Source organism: Aythya marila (genome assembly GCF_965140915.1).
Source record: "Aythya marila genome assembly, chromosome: 2".
Taxonomy (NCBI): Eukaryota; Metazoa; Chordata; class Aves; order Anseriformes; family Anatidae; genus Aythya; species Aythya marila.
In genome coordinates, this window is record NC_139043.1 from 3,426,614 (window position 1) to 3,448,354 (window position 21,741).

At 43.5% G+C, this 21,741-nt stretch overlaps 1 protein-coding gene across 1 annotated transcript in view; it reads left to right on the plus strand.

Moving 5' to 3' along the window:
- Window positions 1-21,741, plus strand: part of CCDC13 (coiled-coil domain containing 13) — a 30,261-nt gene that overhangs the window by 4,631 nt on the left and 3,889 nt on the right. Inside the window, exons 3-14 of the mRNA XM_082752607.1 lie at window positions 661-809; window positions 3,058-3,200; window positions 6,616-6,705; window positions 6,963-7,079; window positions 8,536-8,640; window positions 10,229-10,393; window positions 11,870-12,046; window positions 13,582-13,788; window positions 14,850-14,986; window positions 17,179-17,262; window positions 18,069-18,197; window positions 20,607-20,761. Coding sequence (XP_082608733.1) covers window positions 661-809; window positions 3,058-3,200; window positions 6,616-6,705; window positions 6,963-7,079; window positions 8,536-8,640; window positions 10,229-10,393; window positions 11,870-12,046; window positions 13,582-13,788; window positions 14,850-14,986; window positions 17,179-17,262; window positions 18,069-18,197; window positions 20,607-20,761 — 1,658 coding nt within the window. The remainder of the gene's footprint in view (window positions 1-660; window positions 810-3,057; window positions 3,201-6,615; window positions 6,706-6,962; window positions 7,080-8,535; window positions 8,641-10,228; window positions 10,394-11,869; window positions 12,047-13,581; window positions 13,789-14,849; window positions 14,987-17,178; window positions 17,263-18,068; window positions 18,198-20,606; window positions 20,762-21,741) is intronic.

The window sequence follows — 21,741 nt, forward strand, 5'->3', positions numbered from 1 at the left end:
TACCAAAGAATTGGAGGAGCGAGGCCATTTCCTCCCATTCAGAGGGCTTTTTGATATTCTTTGTTCTCAAATGAATTCCAAAAAGTGACATTAACAATACAAACCGATGCTAGTCCGTCCTGGTGGGGTACCAGAAGAAATCGGATGAGGACACAGAAAATGGGCCTCTGGTGAGTTGCTCTGAAGCGTTCGTTTTTAAAGAAAGAACCTCTGCGGCAGCTCTTGTAATTTATGCTCTGTTGGATTCTGGTGGCTTTGGTAAGCAGAGGAAGTAAAGGCTGAATGTCACAGATGCTGAATGGCAAGCCTTCCTGCTTTCCTCTGATGAACCAGATAAGTCAGAATAAGTGAGCTGAGACTATTCTGTAACCTCAGGAGCCCTAAAAAGATACCTACTCTGTGATGTTTTGCCCCAGAAGACATGGGGAAATTTAGAATTTTTGAAGAAGACACAAGCTAACTGAACAGATCAGATATCAGATGATCAGCTTCTGTTATTTTCTGACCTGAGGTTCAGGATATTCTGCTGAATTCAGTAAACTCATTCCTGGTGAGCTCAGCTCATCCAGCACACAGTCGTTGCATTATTTTATCTCTGGAAGCATTGTTTTGAAGCACATCATGGCGACGTTTTGTCGTTAAGACTTATTTTCCCCCCAGGTTGCTTGAAGTTGAGAACGAGCAACTTCAGGATCAGCTTCGAGAGGTCCGGGATGAGAACTGCAGGCTGTACAAACTGGTGAAAGACAAAGAGTTTGAAATAAAGCAACTCCAGAAAAAAATGCAGGAGGACAGATTGGCTTTGTCAGGTAACCGCAGGAGCTTTGTGTTCACACCGTGTTAGTTCCACTGTTTGCTTGATGCTGATGACAATAGAGGCAGGATAACGGAGTCATTGTGAGCCAAATAATCCTCCTGGCAGTGAAATAGTAACATGACATCTTTTCACCTTCTTTAGGCTAAAAAGGAGTATATCATTCACATTGTGCTTTCCTCCATTTATTCTTCTCTAATAAGCTGCTTCTAGGATGAAGCAAAGTCAGCTCTTTTAACTGAGAAACAACTCTGAGATTTGGTGTTGAGCTTGGCAGTAATTTGCCATAGCACTGAAGCCTCTTGTCTCTGGGTTTTAGAAGTAGATACCTGAGAATATACTCACATAGTCAACGCTTAGGGTTGCTACCTAAGCTTACAAAAGTCTACGCTGACACTATTTGGCATTTGCAGTTACCTAAACGTTGACATTTCTCCCCTCTGGAGAGTTTCATGGCTTTGTTGGCCATGAGAAGTTCCTTGCAGTGGCTTGGCATGTATGCTTAAGGTCTGCATCTTACTCCCCTTCAGTTTCATGAGCTGCAAAATATGAATGCTGCCGCTCCCCATCTTAGAAAAAGAGCTGTTGGAAGGACCAAAAGATGTGTGAGGTTTCCAGGTCAGAACTGAGGCACAGAATATTGTTATTGATAACGATACATCCCTTTAAAGAAGTGTAGTGCTTTTGGGATACGCATTAATCCCTGCTCCTCACAGATCTTCTGCAACCTTGCATTGATGAGCACAAAACATGACGACTCCAGCAAGCTTTATATTAATGTCAAAGGGCAGTGTTACAGTTTTTCTCTGCTACATAGTGTTAAATTCCTTATTCAGGCTTATTTTGTTTAAGAGCCTGAACAGGACACATGCAGCGTGCTGGCTGAATGCAAAGTCCAGCTTTGAAAACGGTTTGGGTGTCCTCTGAAGGCTGAGCTGTGCAGTTGGAACTTCTTCCACTGGGTGCCACTGTTGTTCAGGACAGCAGCGATGACCAGGCCAGCAGAGAAGGGGAAAACCATCGGAAAAACAGCAATAAGCAAAACTAAATAATGCATACACCTCCACTCTTCATAATTACCTCTGGCTTGTGTTTAGGAGAGGTGACAGGCTATTGCTGGGTCAAAACCAGGAGGCAGAAATGCTGCTGCAGCTTCTTGGCTGACTGAGATGCCAGCTGGGGGCATTTTGCACCTATCCACTTGGGGCAAGAGACCCACACGCATCTCAGGGAAAGAAAGAGCTTTAATTAAACACGTGCAATGCCATCAGACGGAGGCACAAGCCTGGTTTTTGGTTAGTTTAGTATGTCCTGTGCTCCTTAGCAGCCAGTATTTGTTAGGAAAACTAAGGAAAAAGTAGCTTCTAGATGAGAGAGGGAGCACATCAGATAAAGAAGATCAGTGGAAACTCTTAAAATAACGAGCATTATATATGCCAAACGTGACTTGTTATTGCAGGCTGGTAGTTATTGCTGAGCTAGAGTTTTTTTTGCATGCTGGATGCAATTATATCGATGTTGCACTTGTGCAAGAACTTTTCTTCACCTGTGTGATGTTAACAAAAGCCAGGTGACACAGAGGGCACTCCTGGGGCTTACTTTCTCTGTGACACTGCTCCAGCCCTCTCTGAGGAGGAGGAGGAGGGCGCAGTGTGTGTTTAGAAGAGCTCAGTAATACAGTAAGGCTGCCTGCGTTATCGGGAGGGACTTATAAATAGGCACAATGAAATTTCCTGGCTGTTACCCAGGAGTCAACTGTAGTAGTGCTCCTGACCTTTAAGGACAGATGTCTAGAAAATGTTTGCACCTCTGTTTCGGCGACTCCTCCAGGAGTAAACAACCAGCATGAAACAAAATGTTGTCTTTTTCCATAACAGGCCACAAATGCCACAATGTTCTGCCAGTTCTTAATGGTCCTTCACAGCAGTGAGCAGAAAACCACTCTCCCCTTTCTGTGTGTGTTGCTAGCACCTCTGGTGTGGCCTTTTCACGTGTGGCTGTTCTTACAGGGTGAAACTTGGCTTTGCTAGCCACGGTGTGACGCTGGCTCAAAGTGCCAGGCAGCCCAGCTGGATCACTGACGCCTCTTTTCCCTCGCTTACTCATTTAAGTGCCTGGCACAGCGCTGGGAGCAATGGCTCAGACAATAAAAGTACACTGTGCGGTGGACAGAGAACAAAAGCATTGTCTATTCTGAATCTTGCCTGTGAGAGATGTCCTTTGCTTTTATGTCTGCTTTTCAGGGACGTCTGGTTTAGCGGGGGATGTTGCTGCTGCTAAAATCGTTGAACTGGCCAAGAAGAATCGTGAGATAACTGCCGAGACTGAGAGCGAAAAAGCCAAAGTGAAGCAACTGAGTAACAAAGTCAAAGAGCTGGAGAGAGAAGTGAGGCATTTTTCTTGTTCTCTTTTTTTTTTTTTTCTCAGAGAAACAAATCCAGCTTTTGGGACAGAGGAGCTGTGGCAGCTCTGGGTTTGATTAACGTTGCCATTTTGAATTTGCTCTTGCATTCATGCTTGCTTTGAGTTCTTGTCGTTTCTTTCCATGCTAGGAGGGAGGGATGTGTGCCCTCAGCTGTTTCCACCTTTGCAGAAAGGAGGAGCTAGGAGAAGCTATCAGTAGGTTATGCCAAAATAATAAGCCAAAGATGTATGAAATGCCAGTTAGAAACATTCACAGAATCACACAGAATCACAGAATTTCTAGGTTGGAAGAGACCTCAAGATCATCGAGTCCAACCTCTGAAATTCACTTGTATTTGAAACACAAATAGCATAAGTGCTTTGTGAACTGAGGCAGTAACGAACTACGTCACTTAAGATGGAAAATCTTCACTCATCCAGCCGTATTCTTCTGGTTTACTACAATGTTTTTATACAGGCTGACCTTTCACAGGACTAATTTCCCTCAGGTGACTGCTGAAATGAAAATTAGATGCCCCGATGTCAGTGTTTGCTTTGTTCATTGGCAACTACTGATCTTCCTTATGCAGAATTTGTAATTTTTTAGATCATTATCAATGCATTTTTCTTCACTTCGCCTCCTCAGGAGGCATCATTTAAATGTATCAGTAATGTTTATCGCTCTGTCTGACAAATGCATTTTGACTCCATCTTTCACAGTCACTTATTTTCATGAATCATTCAGCTCTCTGAATTGGATCCCAGTTACCTGGAGGATGAAGAAGTGGTAGATGACAGGTTTGAGAACTGCATAAATCTAGAGAGTTCTGGTCAGAAGGGCCCTGTCACACAGCTGGCAGGCTGGCTAAGAAATACCAGGTGTGGCTGAGGACCTGTGAAGTTAAATAAGTAGGGGAGCAAGATGCACATAATTTCAAGAAAAAAAAAATCTTATTTATAATCCTCTATTGCAGAAGTGTAAAGACACAGAAATGTAAAATATTGTCAGGTACTGACCTAAAAGAAAGGAATTGCAGGCGCTTCAGGAAAGAAAGTCAAAGTAAACAGAAATCCTCAAGAAACAGTGCTGGTCAGGGCAGAGAGTGGCACCTCAGATACGAACTGATCTGTTCCTAGGACACCAGCACCATCACAGTCAAAGACCAATGAAGCAACCTGTCTCATCTGTGGTAGAAATGAACCACAGTGTGGGCCCCAGTGAAGCCATGCCCTGGTCTGTATTTTCATCGAATCTCAGAACCCTTAGCGTTGGAAAAGCCCTCCAAGATCATCTGCTCCAGCCATCCCCCTACCACCAATGTCACCACTAAGCCATGTCCCCAAGCACCACGTCCAACCTCTCCTTGAACACCCCCAGGGATGGGGACGCCACCACCTCCCTGGGCAACCCATCCCAATGCCTGACTGCTCTTTCTGAGCAGAAATGTCTCCTCATTTCCCACCTGAACCTCCCCTGGTGCAACTTGAGGCCATTTTCTCACAGACTCCTTTGGAATGGCTTTTTTCCAAACTAATGATCGTTGGCTGAGTTTTTGGAATGGGTTTGTTCAGAAGAACTCTATGAAGATGTGAAGGAAGGGTAGGATTAAAGCAGTGCTTGACAGTGGGAGGTACCTATCAAAAATGTTGAGTGAGGTGTAAGGAGAGCTATCACAGAGGAACCTGCAGAGATTCACATCTCTTCGGTGACTTTTATGCTAAGCTGATGAGAGCCACTCATCTTTTTCCATTGATTATAGAACAAGACAACAAAAGCACAATTCAGTTACCCACACAAAGCATAAAAGTACCATTTGAGGTGCCACTTGACCTCCCAGACATCCAAACAGGGCTGTTGGACATGACAGTGGTGTCACTCCGGGTGCTGCAGCTGTTGTCACGTCCCTTGGACACCTCCAACAGGACCAGACACCTGTGTGGGGGCAAAAAAGAACCCACAGTCAGCACATCTGCTTGACCTGATGTAGGGGTCTAGTGTAGAGTGAGCTGAAGAGTAGACTTCCCTGGTTGTATTGATGAGATTCCATTAATTAGGAATAGAGACACCCACGCTGAGAAGACGAAAAGTGTTAATTTGAGAGTTGGATCTCATCCCATATGCTTCTAAATGGCTTAAACTCAGGGAAATGAATCATATTGATGGCACCTTGCAAACGCGTCGCAGTATGTACTTTGACCAGGGGAAAACACTGTTATTTCACGTAATTGTTAGCTCTTTGCTTGCATGAGAGCTGGAAAATATGGAAGTCATAAGCGTTTTAACACGAATCTGTTCCCACAAACAAAATGCGGGGTGTGGTCGTTGAGCAATCGCTTAGCAAAGAGCAGAACATGAACAAAGACTGCAAATGGGTGTTTGCAGAAAACATCACTGAAATGGGACCCAGCAGCTGCCACCACTCGCTGAAATTCCTGACTCTTGGTCCATTGCCTAAACAAATTTCTGAACTGGATAGAAGCGGTGGTTGGTCTGCGCATGGATTTATTGCAAAGAAAGGTAAGACGGCCCTCAGTTGCACTTCATTTGTTGCAACATCTCCAGATACGACTGAAATTAAGAAGCTATTCCTTAGAGCCTTCTTTTATTCAGGCAAATAACCAAGATTTCCTGCCCACCTCAAAGAATGAAGTCTCAATCGCTTTAAAGCAACACATCCCAGCCTTTCCAGCTCCAACCTCGCTGCACTTCTGTCCAGCAAGAAGTCTTAGCAACCTCAACAGAGAACGTGATCCAGAGAAGTAGGGGCAATGTGGCTGCCTTCCTATTCTGTGGCAAACAATAGCAGATACACTCTTCACCTGTTGAGAAATGCTACTTCAGAGATATCCCAGCTGAAGAATAAGAGATTTAACATCATTACTGAACCTCAGCTGTAGGTTGTTAGGTAGTCATTTCTCCTTTTAAGTTCCTCTGGTGAATAGAGCTATGTGCTTTTTATTAAATATCCTGTGATATTCTTGAAAAGTGAGTAAACTGGCATCCAGAGACAATATCCTGATCTGTACTTTATAGAATTTGTGTTTATATGTATACATTCTTATTTTATGAACCTGTGATGAGAAAATCCCCCAGAAACACCCATAACTGATCCCATTGCAGCAAGTCAGAGACATTTTCCCTAAAGTTATTTCACAGTGAAATAACCCAGGCTTCTTTGGGAGGCATTTCAGAAAAAGGCTTTTTTCCTGATTCCTTATAAAAAGTAAGGGGAAATAAAGTCTCTTTTTTTTTTTTTTTTTTCTTTTTTTTTCTTTTTTCATAGAGTAAATAAACATTCAGGTTCGTTAAAATTACCGCTGTATTTTTTTCTAATTAGTCTTCCATGCAGGTGTGTTCTTCACTGTATCCATTCTATAACAGTGCATTTTTTTTCCAGCTACAGACAGCTGTGGAAAAAATACATTCCCTTGGTGGTGATGATGCAGGAATCAAGCAGTCAACTCTGAAGAAGACAGAAGGAAACTTGGTATGAATTGTAATCACAGAGAGGAAATCAGAAGTAATAATTGATACTTGGTTCTTTCCCATTGTGCATTCCTTGGATGTCTCCCTGTCTCTAGTTTTGTGACCAAATTGCTCTGTTTTCACCTCCTCTATACCCCACAAATTAGGGAATGGGTCTGGAAAAGAAGATTCTGTGATCCTGATGGATATGTGCATCTTAATAATTTTAAGTTTTCACTGAAGATTCTGTTCTTACCAAATCCATTCTTCTCTTCAAAGGCCGAGAGTGCAGAGGTGAAAGCATTGCAAGAAAAATTAACCACGGCCAACTTCAAAGTGATGGAGTATCGGAACCAAGTCCAGTCTGCAAAGCAGGAATTGAAGATGATGCAAAAGGTACTGTTCTGGGATGCAGCCTGTGGCTGGAATCCTGTTCAAGAGGTGTACTCTTGTGACATCAGGAGGAGGCTTCTTTTCCTCTGAGCTTTCATTAGCCTCATTAGTGAAATGTAAGGAGGTAACAAAACCAGAGATATAGTGGTTGCATTGGAAAGATATGCACATGGGCACACACAGATTTCATGCTCTACCCCCGTAACTGGATAACCATTCCCATTATTTCTGCTGCTATGATGGGTAAGGATCCTTTAAGGTTTGAAAGTCCCAGTTCAGCAAAATAGATTTTGACTGATTTGAAACATACAGTCAAGCCCATTCCTCTTTTCCAAAACATTTAAGTAATTACCTTTTAATGTAAGCTTCAGTCCCATGAAGTTACTGAGATTAAAAACCACACTTGAACCAAAGCAGGTTTAAACAGTTTGGTGGAGTGACATCCAGAGTAACTTTTTCCTGCTTGCTTCACGATGGGTTTTAACGCATTCCTCTGTGCTCTGCTTCCTTTGGTTTCATTACTTTGCATAAGAGACCTGCAATGCAGATCAGAGTAGAGAATGTGCTTCTAAAAATAGAACTCTGCTGACCTTTTTATAAATAATTTAAATGCTCGTCATACTAACTTTAGCTCTCGTTAATGTGGCTGCTTCAGAATTGTGCAAGAGAGAGGTTGGCTTAGTGCCTGATTGCAAGGGTGTGTATTCAGACAGCATCTCTGCTCTGCTCCCGCTCAGTTCTGGTTATATGTAGTACGGAGTAAATGCAGGTATTGAGAACTGTTAGCAACGCGTGGGAAACCTTGGTGATGAATTTGAAATCCTCTTCCAGAGGTAGCACAGCCTGACACCTGTTGTCTGATGCTATGGGGCCAGGTGGGTTCTTTTAGGGATCCTTAGTAGAATAAGGACTGGCCAGAGGGTAGTTATAACTAGTTATAAAAGGGGGAGGTAGAAGGGGACTGATTTGTGATCGGGATGCTTACATATTATGGCCATTTGCCTAATAAAGTGGATTTGGTTATGTTAACCATATTATCAGGTGTCAGGGGAAGGCGGTACAGGTCACAACACCCAACTGTACAGCTAGATGGTACAATTTGACAGACTTGGTAGGCAGGCAGCAAAATATAGACTCACATTAAAAAAAAAAAATAAAAAAAAAAATTAAAGACTAATACTGAAACATTAAAATACCAAAATACCCACCTTAACAAATGAAATTGTGCACGTTAGCCAAACCCCTCCTAAGCAGCAATACTCTGTGTTATGATAATGGTCCCAAATAGCTTACATCACATGGGATCCTGGATATCAGACACAGGTTTTATCTATACACAGCCTACTGTGTACAGATACAGTGGTTTGGGTTTACTGCTAGAGAGAGCAGTTTTTCCTCCCCTCCCCTCCACAGATATTTCAGCCTAGGCTTTTTGCTGATCCTAATCCTTTCTTCACAGCTTTTAGCAAATGAAGTTGGTGAAGATGTGAATATTCAGAGTCTCTTGACCAATTCTGGCAGCTGGCGTGGGCGAGCCCAGCAAATTCTTGTTCTCCAAAGCAAGGTGAGTTGAGACCCTGCACAGGGCCTGCATCCAAGCTCCGAGTGGGATGTTTGAGATAAACTGTTGGTTCGTCATTCAGTAATTCTTAACATCTAAACCTGGTGATATGTCCCAGGACAAAAAGCTTACTACAAATACACAGCCAGATACATTTTCTGTGTTGAGGAAAGCAACCGTTGAAATAAAAAGCTTAACAGTAACTTTTGGACTGTTTTCAGTGCTTGTGTGTGCATGGGTACAGTGTGTTAGATTTTAAACGTGTAATGATGTGTGCAGAGTCTTTCAGAATTCCTGCTAATTAGTCTATTGCAAACATGCAAGCCTCTATATTTAAGCTGTGGATCTTTAGCATCTGTGTCAGAGGAGAGAGTTCAGTGACTCTGGAGAGCTGTGGCAGCCTAGTTAAAATCCCAGGATGTTCTGAAGGTGCCTCTCTCTCCACTGCGTACAGAAGGAGCCCTGTCAGTCTCTGTGCTCTGACTTAGACACCTTTGTTCAGTGCCTAAAGTCAGATGGGAAGAATTGAGGCCAGATAAGATGTTTGAGTTGTTCCCCCGAGAACTTAAGTAAAATCTTTAACTCCTGCATCTTCTGAAGGGCACAATTTAGCTGAAATGTCAGCTCAGGACAGGGAGGCAGTTTGTCTGACTCACGTAAAAACTTCTCGCAGGTAATTTGATACACAGTCCTCCTATTTTTCTGGTGTTGAATTATATGCCAATGAAGTGTGATTTTTGCACTGACTGAAGTTGTTAATCTCTGTTTTCCCATGGGCAAGTTACATTTTCCTTTGATTTACAAAATTACATTTTCCTTTGATTCAGCTGAAGGCTGTGCATATTGTTACTGTACTCTACTGTACAAATTTTGGAGCCAGTCTCCACAGGCCCCTTCTGTAGTCAGTGGTGATACAGTAAATACAGTCACTGGATCAAAAGTGATCCTGTTTCCTTCTCCTGACTGTAAAATAAATCTGTAGTGAATAGCTGAGATGCAGCAGCTGAGTTCAGTTGCTCACACACTGGTGTCTAATGCCAGCTGAGATGCCATAGGGTGTCCTTTGACCTTTGGTCATTGCCCTGGAGGAGTAGGGATGTCCTGTAGATCCTGTGCCGTGTGTCTCCAGAACCCCAGGGCATCTAAAACATTGCCAGATACCTGTGTTCAGGCTGCTCAACTGTGCCTTAGATGTGGACATGCTGGATGATGGTTCTGCTGAAGACTGAGATGCTTAAATTTATATGGGTAAGTGGTTGTCTGCCCTTTTAGAGGAGATTTAACATTATTCCGTTGACCATGTACATATTTAGTGGTATTCAGGATGCTTTGGGGTCTCTGCCTTGCTTTCACGTTCGGCTTTGATAAAGCACAGAACTCCCTTGTGTCCTTTATCTCCTGTAGGTCTTGTGGTCATATCTCCTCCCTGCACAGATGCTGTAAGCATCTGCATGTTTGTTAGCACCTAACAAATATAAATGTGAAAAAAAAAATGCATTCACTGCTCTGTGTAACCATGATAATGCCAAGAAGTGAGCTTTGAGCTCTGGTTATGTGCTCTTTCGTGCTGGACCACTGTGTTGTGCCCTAGGTTCGAGAGCTGGAGAATCAGCTGGGTCAAACCAAGAGCAGAACATCACTGAGTGAAACGGATGAGGAACTGCTGGCGCTGGCTGATCCCAGGAAGTTGTCAGCCCAAGAGAAGAACTTGCTGAAGATTCGCAGCTTGGAAAAAGAAAAGAAAGAAGCCTTGGAGGTAAAATGTGAGCTGACAGAGTCCTACTTGGGTACATAGTGAGTAAGAACTTGTCTTACTTTTGGGATGTATGTTACACACCCTGCTTGAAGACCATTTTGGAAACCCACTCGATCTCCTCGAAGAAGTCATGCCACATTTCACAGGCTGTGCAAGAGGCTTCTACGCTGGTTTTCTGTATTGTATGTCAAGGCGTATCTTTGCAGTACATGATACACCCCCTTGCTTCATGATTCACACGTCAGATGCATCCACTTGGCCTGAAACGTGGCCACCTGACAACTGGGCATGATGTATGATGTAAGAAAGAGGGAGAGAGGCCACAGGTTGTAGTGCAGCTGGTGCTGGCTTCGTGCTGAAGTCACATGTAGACAGAAGCCCTGCCTTAGCTGCATCCAACCTCTGGAGCATCCCCCTCTCCCCGTGGCCAGGTGTGCATTCTCCACGCAGTGTTAAATCCAAGCATCCCCCTCACACCTCGTACATCTTTACAGCTCTGGGCTCCTACATTTGAGCAGGGTAAAGTTCAGAATTGCACTGGACTCTTTCCAAGAGGCATTTTGAACATGGGTCTTACTCTCCACCTATTGTATTGAGTTGCTACAACAATAAACACGTTCAGGGCTTGAAAGGGGCTATGGCTCATGGCACGCAGTAAACCCTGAGGTGTAAAGGATCCATAGGTCTGTGTCCATAAGAACCACGGGGGGTGCAGCAGGGGGTGTCAGCTGTACAAGCAGGCTTGCAAAGCACGTTTCCCTAAACTCTTTTCCCAGATTCTCTTCTGTAAAGGCCACCTGGCACCACTCCAGAGCTTAATTAGCTGCTGCTTTTCTCCCCACAATTTGACCGTGCAATAGAGTGAGCAGTGGGGTAATGCACACCTTTCACTCTTGGCTGTGAGAAGGGAAGAGATTTATAGCCACAGGCACGCAGCACTGGGAAGATTTCCCTCGGTAACTGTAATCTGCATGGCTCCACTCTCCCCTTGTGTTTCAGGCTCCACTCCAAAATTCTTGCACTTGTCCACGGCTACATGACTGCCAGCACACTCCCTGGCCACTTCCATCTAGGTGAAGGCATGGCTCAGGAGACAGCATGTGCCACACAGAGCTTCTAGTAGACGGTGTGGCAGCATCATCCTCTATCTGGGAGTAAAACAGTTTCCCCATGGGAATATGGTGAGACAAATGAACGAGCAGGAGCATACAGAATTATGTTTTAGGACAGAATTATCATACACTTCCTGGCACGTACTAAACCAACCCAGTTCCCTTCTATTTCTGGTCAGACAGACCTTTTTTGATGGTGGCAAGCAAACAGCGAGTAGTGCTATTTATACTTTCTGCTTAGTTAGGGATGATATGATACACCAGTGCCATATTTTTGATTGTGTTGGACAATGTGTGGTTCCTTTAGCTCACCAAAGCATCCACGCTGTAACTGTCACTTCCTACGATGTGTCTGTATCTGCAGAAACTCACTGGGGAACACGATGCTCTCCAAAAAAATCACGAGGAAGTGAAGAAAAAACTCGACGCATCAAAAGCCAGGAACAAAGTGCTGTGCAGTGAAGTGAAAACCCTGAAGGGACAGATTGTAACCCTGCTGGAGAAAGGAAAACACGATGATGAGCTCATAGATGCCTTACTGGTACTGCCCATTACTGTTGGTCCCGGCCCTTGCAATCAGTCCTCTTTCTCTAAGTGATGAAACATGATGTCATTTAATGACACAGAGAACCTTATACAGGGGCCTGATTAATCAAACTGTGACAACCAGAGGTTTCAGAGTTAGCTAAAGCCCTTGTGCACTTTGGAGCAGCTCACGCAACAGCTGCAGGACAGCACTAGGGGTGATTTGGAGTCAAGTGTTGGAAGAAACATTTTGCAGAAGGATAGAAATAGAAATGTGTTAGGTAGAGGAAGGGCTTCATCCCTGACTCTGGAAGCTGGACTGGACTCTCTGTTCTGCTTTCAGCCCTGATAGTAATTTATTTATTTTTCTCTGGGAATGTCTGCAGTCTTGCACTTTAATTTGTTATATTACACAGCCCACAACACGCAAGACCTTAACCATGCATACTAAACCATGTGCACATCTAGTTGCAGTAGCTGGAGCTGAGAGGACTTGGGGCCTTCAAAACTAGGAGTACTGCTGGGGCCTCAAGACACAGTTATGCTGAAATAAATGCCCACTGTCACGCTCTTGTGGGATTGCTTTTGTTTTCCCCAGTTACAATAATGAGAAAAAAAAATGAGAAAATACACCACTTCCTAGTAGAAGTACTAATCCAGCTCCTCACAAGTTTAAAAGCAGTTATCCTTGCTTCTGTACAGAGCTTTTAGCCAACAGAGGCTAATGACTAAGCTGGCATTCACCTTTCTGCACCCCAGGCAGCCAAGAGGGGAATATGGGCACTGACCAGCAGATTAGGCTGATTACAGAGGAGCCAAATAAGAGCTGGCACTTCTGCTAAGTTTGAGCGCTCTCACTAAAAGTATTACAGAAAGACAAAATTTTTGTTTGGAAGGAGCGGTTAAATTTTGATCTATCACATCAAAGAAGTACCTTGCTCGCAGTCTGTTCGCCTGACAGAATAAACTGTCAAACAATATTAGATTTGTCAGAGTGTGAAAAACTCCAAACCCCACCAGCAAAACAGCCTAGCCTCATAGCTGTTTTCTCACACTACCCTCCTCTTTTAATGTCACCGTCACGCAGTCTGATCATAATCGAATGTCACAAAAAACAGGTTGAAATCTCCTTTTTTATTCAGTTTATGGAAAAAGTCTATTTCTTTGTCAAAAGCCAGCCGTTCTTGCTTGTTTTTCTGCTACACTCAGTAGCAAAGCTCCCAGCAAACTGAACCTTTCAGAATCTTTTCAACTTGAGCCATCCAGTCCCTAAAGTCTTGATAGGACCAGTGTTAACAAGTAGATGTGCTGGGCCATTCTTTGAAGTGATAGCTGCTGAGAGGAAGGCAAGCTGAGCTCATGCTTAAAGCACAGTGGACCAAATTCTTGGAGTAGTGCTAGTGACATCAGTTTGCTTACACCAGGGAATGAGTTTGGCAGGGCAGTGGCTTGCCCTCACGCTCCTAAATGTGTTGTAGGGTGTAAAAGACAGGGAGTCTTAATAATTGTGTACAAAAGTGAATATCTCACTCATTATTTCTATTTTATCAGAGTCAGCTGAAGCAAATGCAGGAGATCTTAAAGCACCTGAGCCAGCAGGATGAGAAGAACAAGGAGTCCCAGCAGGTGCTAGGGCAGCACTTGAACAACGAGGCTCAGAAGCAAAACTGCCTTATAGAGCAGCTCAGACAGCTGGTGGCTGAACGAGAGGCAAAAGTTAAAGAGCTGGAAGAGGAGATTGGGCAACTCACACTCCAGGTAGTCAGAGAAACAAACTAGAGGAGCACACTTGTAAGGATTTTAGATCTGTTCTTCCACTTCCTTCTCCAGTATTGTCCAAGATGGTTGCTAGCTGAAGCCACTAACACCTGCCCTACTGACAGTCTCTTCTGTCCTCTCCTGTAACTCTCATTTTCTTTCCTGTTTATACATATTCTTTCTTCAAACTGTTTAAGCAGCAGAAAAATATAGAAATATTAGTGACATCAGCCTGACAGCAGGTGTAGGGCTGCAATGGGGACTGACCATCCTTGGCTGCTGAAGGAAGCAAGCAGGCAAACGTAGGTGAGGCAGCATCAACAGGCTGCTGTGGAGCCCAGCTACAGCCCCTCATGGAGTGATGGGACTCCCTAGTGAGTTATTCTCATCTCCCACTGCGAGCCACTCTAAAAACTCCCTCAGATCTCCATGGTAGTCGTAGGAGTCTGATGAATCTCAGCCATGTGGAAAATTTGTTGTACAGATGGAGGAATCAGGAAGGTTGGCCCCGTAGGGACTAGCATGTTAAGAATGTCTTCAACTTTTATGGTCTAGTGTAAAAAAGTAACAGTGCAAGGTGTACAGATGGCACAGGAATTGAGGGGCAGTCCACTAAACCATCAAAGACTTCTTGTGTGGTCTGGTACCTTACATTCAGGTTTTGTTAAGGGTATTTAGACATCCAGTTCCTAAAGATACAAAACCCGCACAATGGTGAGGCTGTGAATCTGTCAGATACCTCAGAAACAGGAGCTAGAGCATTGGGTCCAAGATGAAGCTTGGGTTAAGGATACAAACCAATGCTGGCAGTGGTATTGTAGGTTCTGTAGTGACACCATGTGTACCCCATCATTTCCTACAAAACAGCACTTTTTACTGACTTTTGCTTTGTTTCTCTTCTGCAGTGGTAAGAAACTAAAGAAAAGTTTCGTAGCAGGTCCTGTAAATCAAAAGTTGTGGCATGCTTGTAGCAATAACCATAATCTGCTGATCAGGCATTAGTGCAGCTCTTTTCCTTCGAGCTGTGTAACTGATTTTATGACCTTTTCCACCATTAACAGAAGAAATCTGCCCAGCAAGGGGACAATCCAGGAGCTGCTGTTATAGCACCCTCCGAGCAATCAGAAGATCCACGTTTTACTCTGCTTAAGCCTCTGGCATCAGGCGGTGATCAGGCTGGAAGGACTGAATCTGCTCGGTAAGAAGAGCCTCAAGTCAATGTTTTAGGTTGCTGGGAGTTATTCAGAAGCACGGTTTTCCCAGACAACTGCATCAAACCACAAGTGCTGTGTGCCAGCGGCTGTGGTGGGCTGTTTACAGTATATGGGAATTTCTAATCACATTGTCTCTTGGACTTTTGTCCTGGAGCGGAGAAAGATACACAGACTTGCAGACATTACTACATTTGGCATGATGGTAGTGCAGCTAATTCTCTTTCTCCGGCTCAGATAATGTTTATGTGGTTAACTTAAGTGCCTGTGTTTCTTCTCTCTTATGAGAAGCAGGGTTTCTAACGAGCAGCCTCCTGAAAGCAGGGTGGCAAATTAATACATAGCCCCATTTTAGGTAAGCAGTAAATCACCGGTGCATTATTTAAATCAATAAAGAAGCTTTGAGTAAGATTTCCTTGCAGAAATGTTGAAAGCACACCACGCTGTTTGCTCTTAACAAACATCCTTTTTAAAGCCTTATTGAGGACCACGTACATTATAGTCATATTAATATAATTATATCTGATTTTTGTTCACACTTATGTAACTCTGTCTCATTCCGGCTGTATGAAGGGACCATAACTCGCACCAGAACAAGTTGTATCCCATCCTGTTAAAACACAGGGTTTGGTGCTAACAAGTTCGTGGTCAAATTGACAATGAGGAGTTGAGACTGGCCTTCCGAGGAAGGAGGAAATTCTTTTACCAAGTTAAAGCTACAACTAATTTCTCCTATGGAATTTTAACTAGCCTACCGTGTTATTTTAGACACTGAGATTGGCCTGAAAATTGTCAGATGTATCCCTAAGTCTGAGTAGAACATTACTACAAAATGTAGGAAATGTTCTTCAGAGTGTTTTGGAATGAGGGTTAGAACTTATCTGCAAGTTTTCTTGGCAGGGTGGTTGACTTTACTCTCACTCTTCCAACTCCACAGACGTTGTGCTCTTGTGCCAATCTATATTTTATCCACTTTTTTTTTTTCCTTTTACCAATTACTTCAAATGTCTGCTGATAGTAAGCAGGAGGGTGAGCAGGAAAGCTAGGCTGGGAATGGGCTTTGTAGAACCCCATAAATGCAATGCATAAATTATTTCTTGTGTTCGTGACTGACATAGCTCTGTCTTGACAATGTCTGATGTGTCAGATGGGCGGTGAAAGAGTTTGAAAACTGCAAGAGCCGTTAATAATTTGGTCAGCAGGGCTCACTCATTCCATTAACTTTAATATGCTGATGAACCCTCTATTCCATTTTGCTTTAGTGAATCATCTTTTCCTATCAGGAAAGATGAAATGAAAAATGCTATAAATAGGAGCTAAAGCCCCTTGGAGATGTCAGAGTAAAAATCCTCATTTTTAGACTCGGCCTCTTCCGTCATTACCAACCTTAACTTGATTTTAGGATGGATTAACCAGTCGCAGCCTAGAAGGCAGCTCTGCCTGGTCCACAATATTAAGGCTTTACCCTCTGTTAGCTGCAGCTTAAAGGCAAGGAAATACAAAGGCAAGGAAAAGGGAATTGCCTTTGGGCAGCTGAATTCAAGACTGGAAAACAAACACTGGAATTTTATGTCCCAAGCACACAGATGCATAAAACTCATCCAGGCTGGAAGCGGTACTCTAGTGTTAGCAGTCTGACAGATCTTCCTAAGAGCAGAAGAGTTCAAAAAACTATAAAAGATATATTTTAAAAGACACCTAGAAAGAAAAGGTCTGCACTTTGCTGCAGAACAGGGGTTCAGTTGGTTAGGAAAGCAAGCGATACGCAAACACCATCAAAGAAACCCAGTAACCTGTCTTTGGCTCACATCCTAGTGGGTGTCTGATGCGAGTGCTCTATATGAGGGTCCAAGCAGTGCCCGTGAGGAAACAGAGCAGCACTGGCTGTTGCTGTGGCTGTTTGCATGTTCAGCTTGAGCCAAGCAGGGTCAAGAGCTGTTCCTGCTCACCACATCCGCACGCTGTGACGCGCAGCTCCAAATGCTGGTGTGGAGGGCCAGCAAAATGCCTCCAGAAGCACAGCGATCAAAAACCGAGCTTTAATATTTGTACGTGGGACACACAACGTGGCTTTGCAGTGCGTTTTGGGGACGGAGAGCAAGGCGAGCTGCTGTGTATGTGTGTGTGAGAACCTGCCCTTTGTAGATCTCGGTGTTTAACAGAGCTTTCTCCCTTGTAGCACAGTGTCCAAGATGGGCCATATGCTCATAGAGTCAGCAGCCACTCAACCTCCCCTTCTCAGCAATAACATCCCACCTGGAAGGTACGTATATAAACTTCATCACAAACAAGAGAGGAAACCTGCAACGCTCCACAAGCTGCTGGCAGCCCTCAGCCTTGTTTCAGGAACAAACAACTTCTTTTACCATCCTCTCTACGTGATACTGTCAAAGGGTTCTGGCACAGGCTGCAATGTCTCCTTGCAGCCTTAATTTTTTAATTGATTGCTAGTTTTATGCCCCATAAATCCCCTTTTCCCTTTTTGTCATCCCCAGCCACCAGGATTTCTCCTGGTTTTTGCTCTAAAGGAAATATTCTTGAATATTTCCATGCAGAGGTAGAAGAAATGAAGTACATAGTAATGGGATACGTGGAAAAATTTCCCCTTCCTTTCATCACCTACTCAGCAGAAGAATAATCATTTTACTAATGCTGCCTGAAGCCTTTCAGTTAAAGAAAATCAATAGTGTGCCATTTAATAGCTTAGCACAGCACTTTGGAGAATCCACGTGCAGGCTTCTCTTTGGCAGGAGCAGTGAGAGGAGAATCAAGTGCTGGTGAACTGCTCGGTGCGGGAAGTTTGTTTTCAAGGGTGATGGGAAGGGAGAGCATCATTGCAAGGGGAAAGGCCTTTCGAGTGAAACTCAGAGTGGCTTTTTTTCCACATATTTTTATTCCATGTATTGCAGTATCAAGCATGATGCTGGGGGGAGTCAGTGAGCCTGGCTGTGTGTTCTGGCTCGGGCTTCAGAAGTGTATTTTGATATGTTTTTTTCAAAGGCTGTCTTTGTTTCATTTCTTTCATTCGTGAAATGGGAAACAGACTCTTTGCGCTTCTGCTGCTTTTAGGCTTGCTGGCACCGACAGCCTGGATTTCAAAGCGCTGCAGACGCAGATCACAGAGCACAAGGCTCTCTGCCAGGCTGCTGAAGTGGAAAGAGACAGGCTCCTGGAACTGGTCACTGTGCTGCAGAAAAGGTAGTGCCTGAGTCTGCCCGTGCCCTTTGTGGGATGCTGTGATGAAGGAGCAGCTGAGACATGTGAGAGTCTGTAGCGTGCAGTCCGGTATGCCGCACTCTGCCACTGTGAAATTTGCCTTAAATAGGGGCGTTTGAAATTATTCTGCTCAATTTCACTGCCTACTTCATGATTCATTTTTTTTTAAATTCTTTTAGAACAAAGTGCAGAAAAAATGGAGTCGTCTTCAAGCTTGCTACACTCAGATAAAGCTGGAGTTGGTGTATTTATGTATGCGTGGTGTTATTTAGGCAGCAATTTTATTCACCAATACTAAATACTGCAATTAGAGTTATAATCTGATTTCTGTTCCAGAAGCTTTTCACATTCTTTTAAGTTTCACTGTATCCTCTCTTAAATGAATTTCTTCTGGTTTAACTGAAGCATAACGGTGACATTTTTTCCCATTATTCAATTCAATTTAAGACAATGTTAAAATCAAGCTAGGTTTTGGGAGAGAAGAAAAAGCAAAGTCTTTTATCTTTAGACACCTTTCAGCTACTGACTTTTTCCCAGCTAGACAATTTGCCTTAAACACGATTTGATTCCCAAATCTGTATTCCAGCTTACAGGAAGACACATTTTTGTCTGGGTATATTTGAATACAGTAGGTTCTGTTTGCTTGATTGCTTTATCTCAATCCATCTCTCATTTATCTAACTTTTAATTAATCACAATCAGAAAAGTGTGTTTCTTAAAACTGTGGTAAAGGTATCATCCCCTGTGCTTTTAAGGGCTAAATCCTAGAAACGTGCATTTTATTCAGGTCTGTAAGCCCAGTGACTAATAGAGGTGTGCAATTAGGTAAGGACAGAGGTCTGAGTGATTTCTGAACTGGGGCCGTTGCGAATATGGGCTAATGAAGAACGCAGAGTTAATGAAATGCGCAGTTCCTAGTAAAATGTGCCACAGAGTGATGATTCAGCAGCTCCACCGTTATCACACATTTATCAAGAGCTCCTGCAGGTAAAGTACATTTTACGAGATTGTGTGCAATAATTCTTGGAAGACCTCAGGATAATGTAGCATCCACTCATATTTCACCATGAATATATGTAAAAAAAAGTGAGGCGTTCCTCCCCTTCCTTTCCCCTGTAGGAGTCCAGGTCAACAAACCTCAAGGAACATGCATGCTGCTTAAGCCAAGAGAAGAGCTCTGCGAATGGTTATGAGAGTAGCATTTTCCTACAGCAGCAGCCAGAATTTATGACTGTGCTTCACAGCTACTCACCGCAGAGCAGAAGATGCTGTCAGAAGACACTTGCTTGTAGACTGATTGTAGGATCGGGCCCTGCCTGAGGAAGGGAAAGAGCTAGAGCAAGATTTCAGTTTGCTGCTCATATTGGCAGAAGATTTCATAAAAAACGAGTCCTGTCATTTTCCCTCCTCTGTTTGTCTAACGCGGGTGCTAGGGGAACACCTGGTCAAACGAAAGTTTAATGAATTCAGAACCACTGAGGAGAAATATAATTTCACATAGCATGTCACCCGCCTGCTAATTCACTGCCACAGGAGGTTGGAGCCTTGCCTGTAGCTAGACTTCTAAGACAGTGATATAATTTTATTATAGTTGTAATATTTTTTTTTAGTTCTGCCAGCTAGGAGGGGAATAAGACTAATCAAATCTCTTGATTCAGGGAGTAATCAGCTATCACCCATCGGGCCAGGGAGGAATTTTTTTTGTATTTGCATTGTCCAATACAGTGTGTCAGTCAATTCAAGATTCCTCTTAGCTTTAAATTCCTCTAAATCATTTGGTGTCAGGCTCTGCTCCCTGAATACATCCGTGGGTGCACATCAAACTTTTGTAGTTGATTTTCTGAGGTGTTCCATGAGGTGAACAGGCAGGTAGTTTGCTCTTCCCTTATTGCATCTCTTCCACTCGCTTCCTTCCACGGTAGTGTCTAACGGCCAAGTTTATTAAAAGCAAGGTCCAGCTTCTTTTCGTACTCGCAGATAACTGACGCAGAACAGCTAAATGCTTGACAATGTTTTTATAAACTATTTTCCTTCCAAATTCTTCCCCGTGTTTAAAAAGATGCAGTTAGTATTCCTCTAATAAAAGATCTCCCCTCAGCAATCTGCAGCTTGCCTGCTCATCTGAGTGGGAAATTTAGGCAGAGTTAAGGGATCTAGGCAACCTCCACTAGCCAACCTATTATTTATAATTATACTCATTAGTTAATTCTGTTTTGCAAATGTAGAGGATGTCATCTGGAAGAATCGCACTGGGATTTCTGCCTTTGGATGCATGGAAACTTCTCTTGTTCCCTCTGCTGGGAGCTATGGAGTAGGATTCAGTGTTTAAGACTGGCTGATCCTTTATACTTAGGACACAAATAAGCTTGAATCACCTTTTTTGTGTATCAGGGTGGAGGAAAGCAGCGATAAAGTCTTGGAAGTTGAGAAGAGGCTTCAGGAAGAGCAGCGGCGATGCGTCCTTTTGGAGCAGCAGCTTGAAAAACTACAAATGGATCCTGGGAGGAACACAAGTACACAGAAACCTCCTCTGAGGGGCAAAACAGGTGAGGTGGAGCTTTTACCCACAGCTGTGTCCCCCATCCCACCCCGGTGGTTAATAGCAGCAACATTTGGGCTCTCATCTCTCAATCCTACACGAGTGCTTGACCTTACACACAGGGATTTGGACCTGCTCAGAGCAGTGGACTGATAATGAGGGTGAAATCCTGGCCCCATTTAATTCAAGAGGGCTCTGACACAGATTTAAGTGGGACCAGGACTTTTGCATTATGTTGTTTTCACGGGATGATGGTCTACAGAAGGAACTTCACACCGTTCTGCGTCTCTGCTGTGACCATGCTGGGTTCCCTTTACACTTCTGCCTGAGAGATTCATCTGAAGGTTAAGAGCAGAATTAAAGGACGCATCCCAATTTAAGGCCTGTCAGTGTCGATGAAAAAGTATTGCTGGTGATGTAGTAATTAGATCTGGTGTAATTTATTACACCGTGAACATGATAATCTCCTGCTATAAATATGAAAGCCTTACTAGCATAGTTAAAGGAGGAGAAGTCATGATGGATGTTAAATTTTTATTTCTCTGATCAGATTCTTTTATTACTTAAGGACTCTGATTCTGTAAGGTGTCTAAACCAATAAAATGGTACATATTCTTAAGGAAACTTTTCCAGTGGCTTCCCTTTTTATACGCATTTTCATAAAGTAAAAGGAGTTTAAATGCCAGGAGACGAACAGTAGTAATAAGCATTTTAATTTGGCAAATACTGGGATGGCATCAGAGTGAGTTATGGTGACTGGAGAGGTCACAAGCCTCATAACAGAGCTTGTACGTGCTCTTGGCCTGCCCCGTGCAGGAACACATGATCTTTGGCTGTAGGACAACAGCCCCGCAGTGCAGCAGATGCGTGGTGTGGCTTTTTCCTATTGTGTGTACCCATCCTACCTCATCTGCTTCTTACAGCTCTGTACTGAGCACCTGTATGAACAGTCACCTCCCTTTCCACGTGCACCAGTGTCTTGTTTCT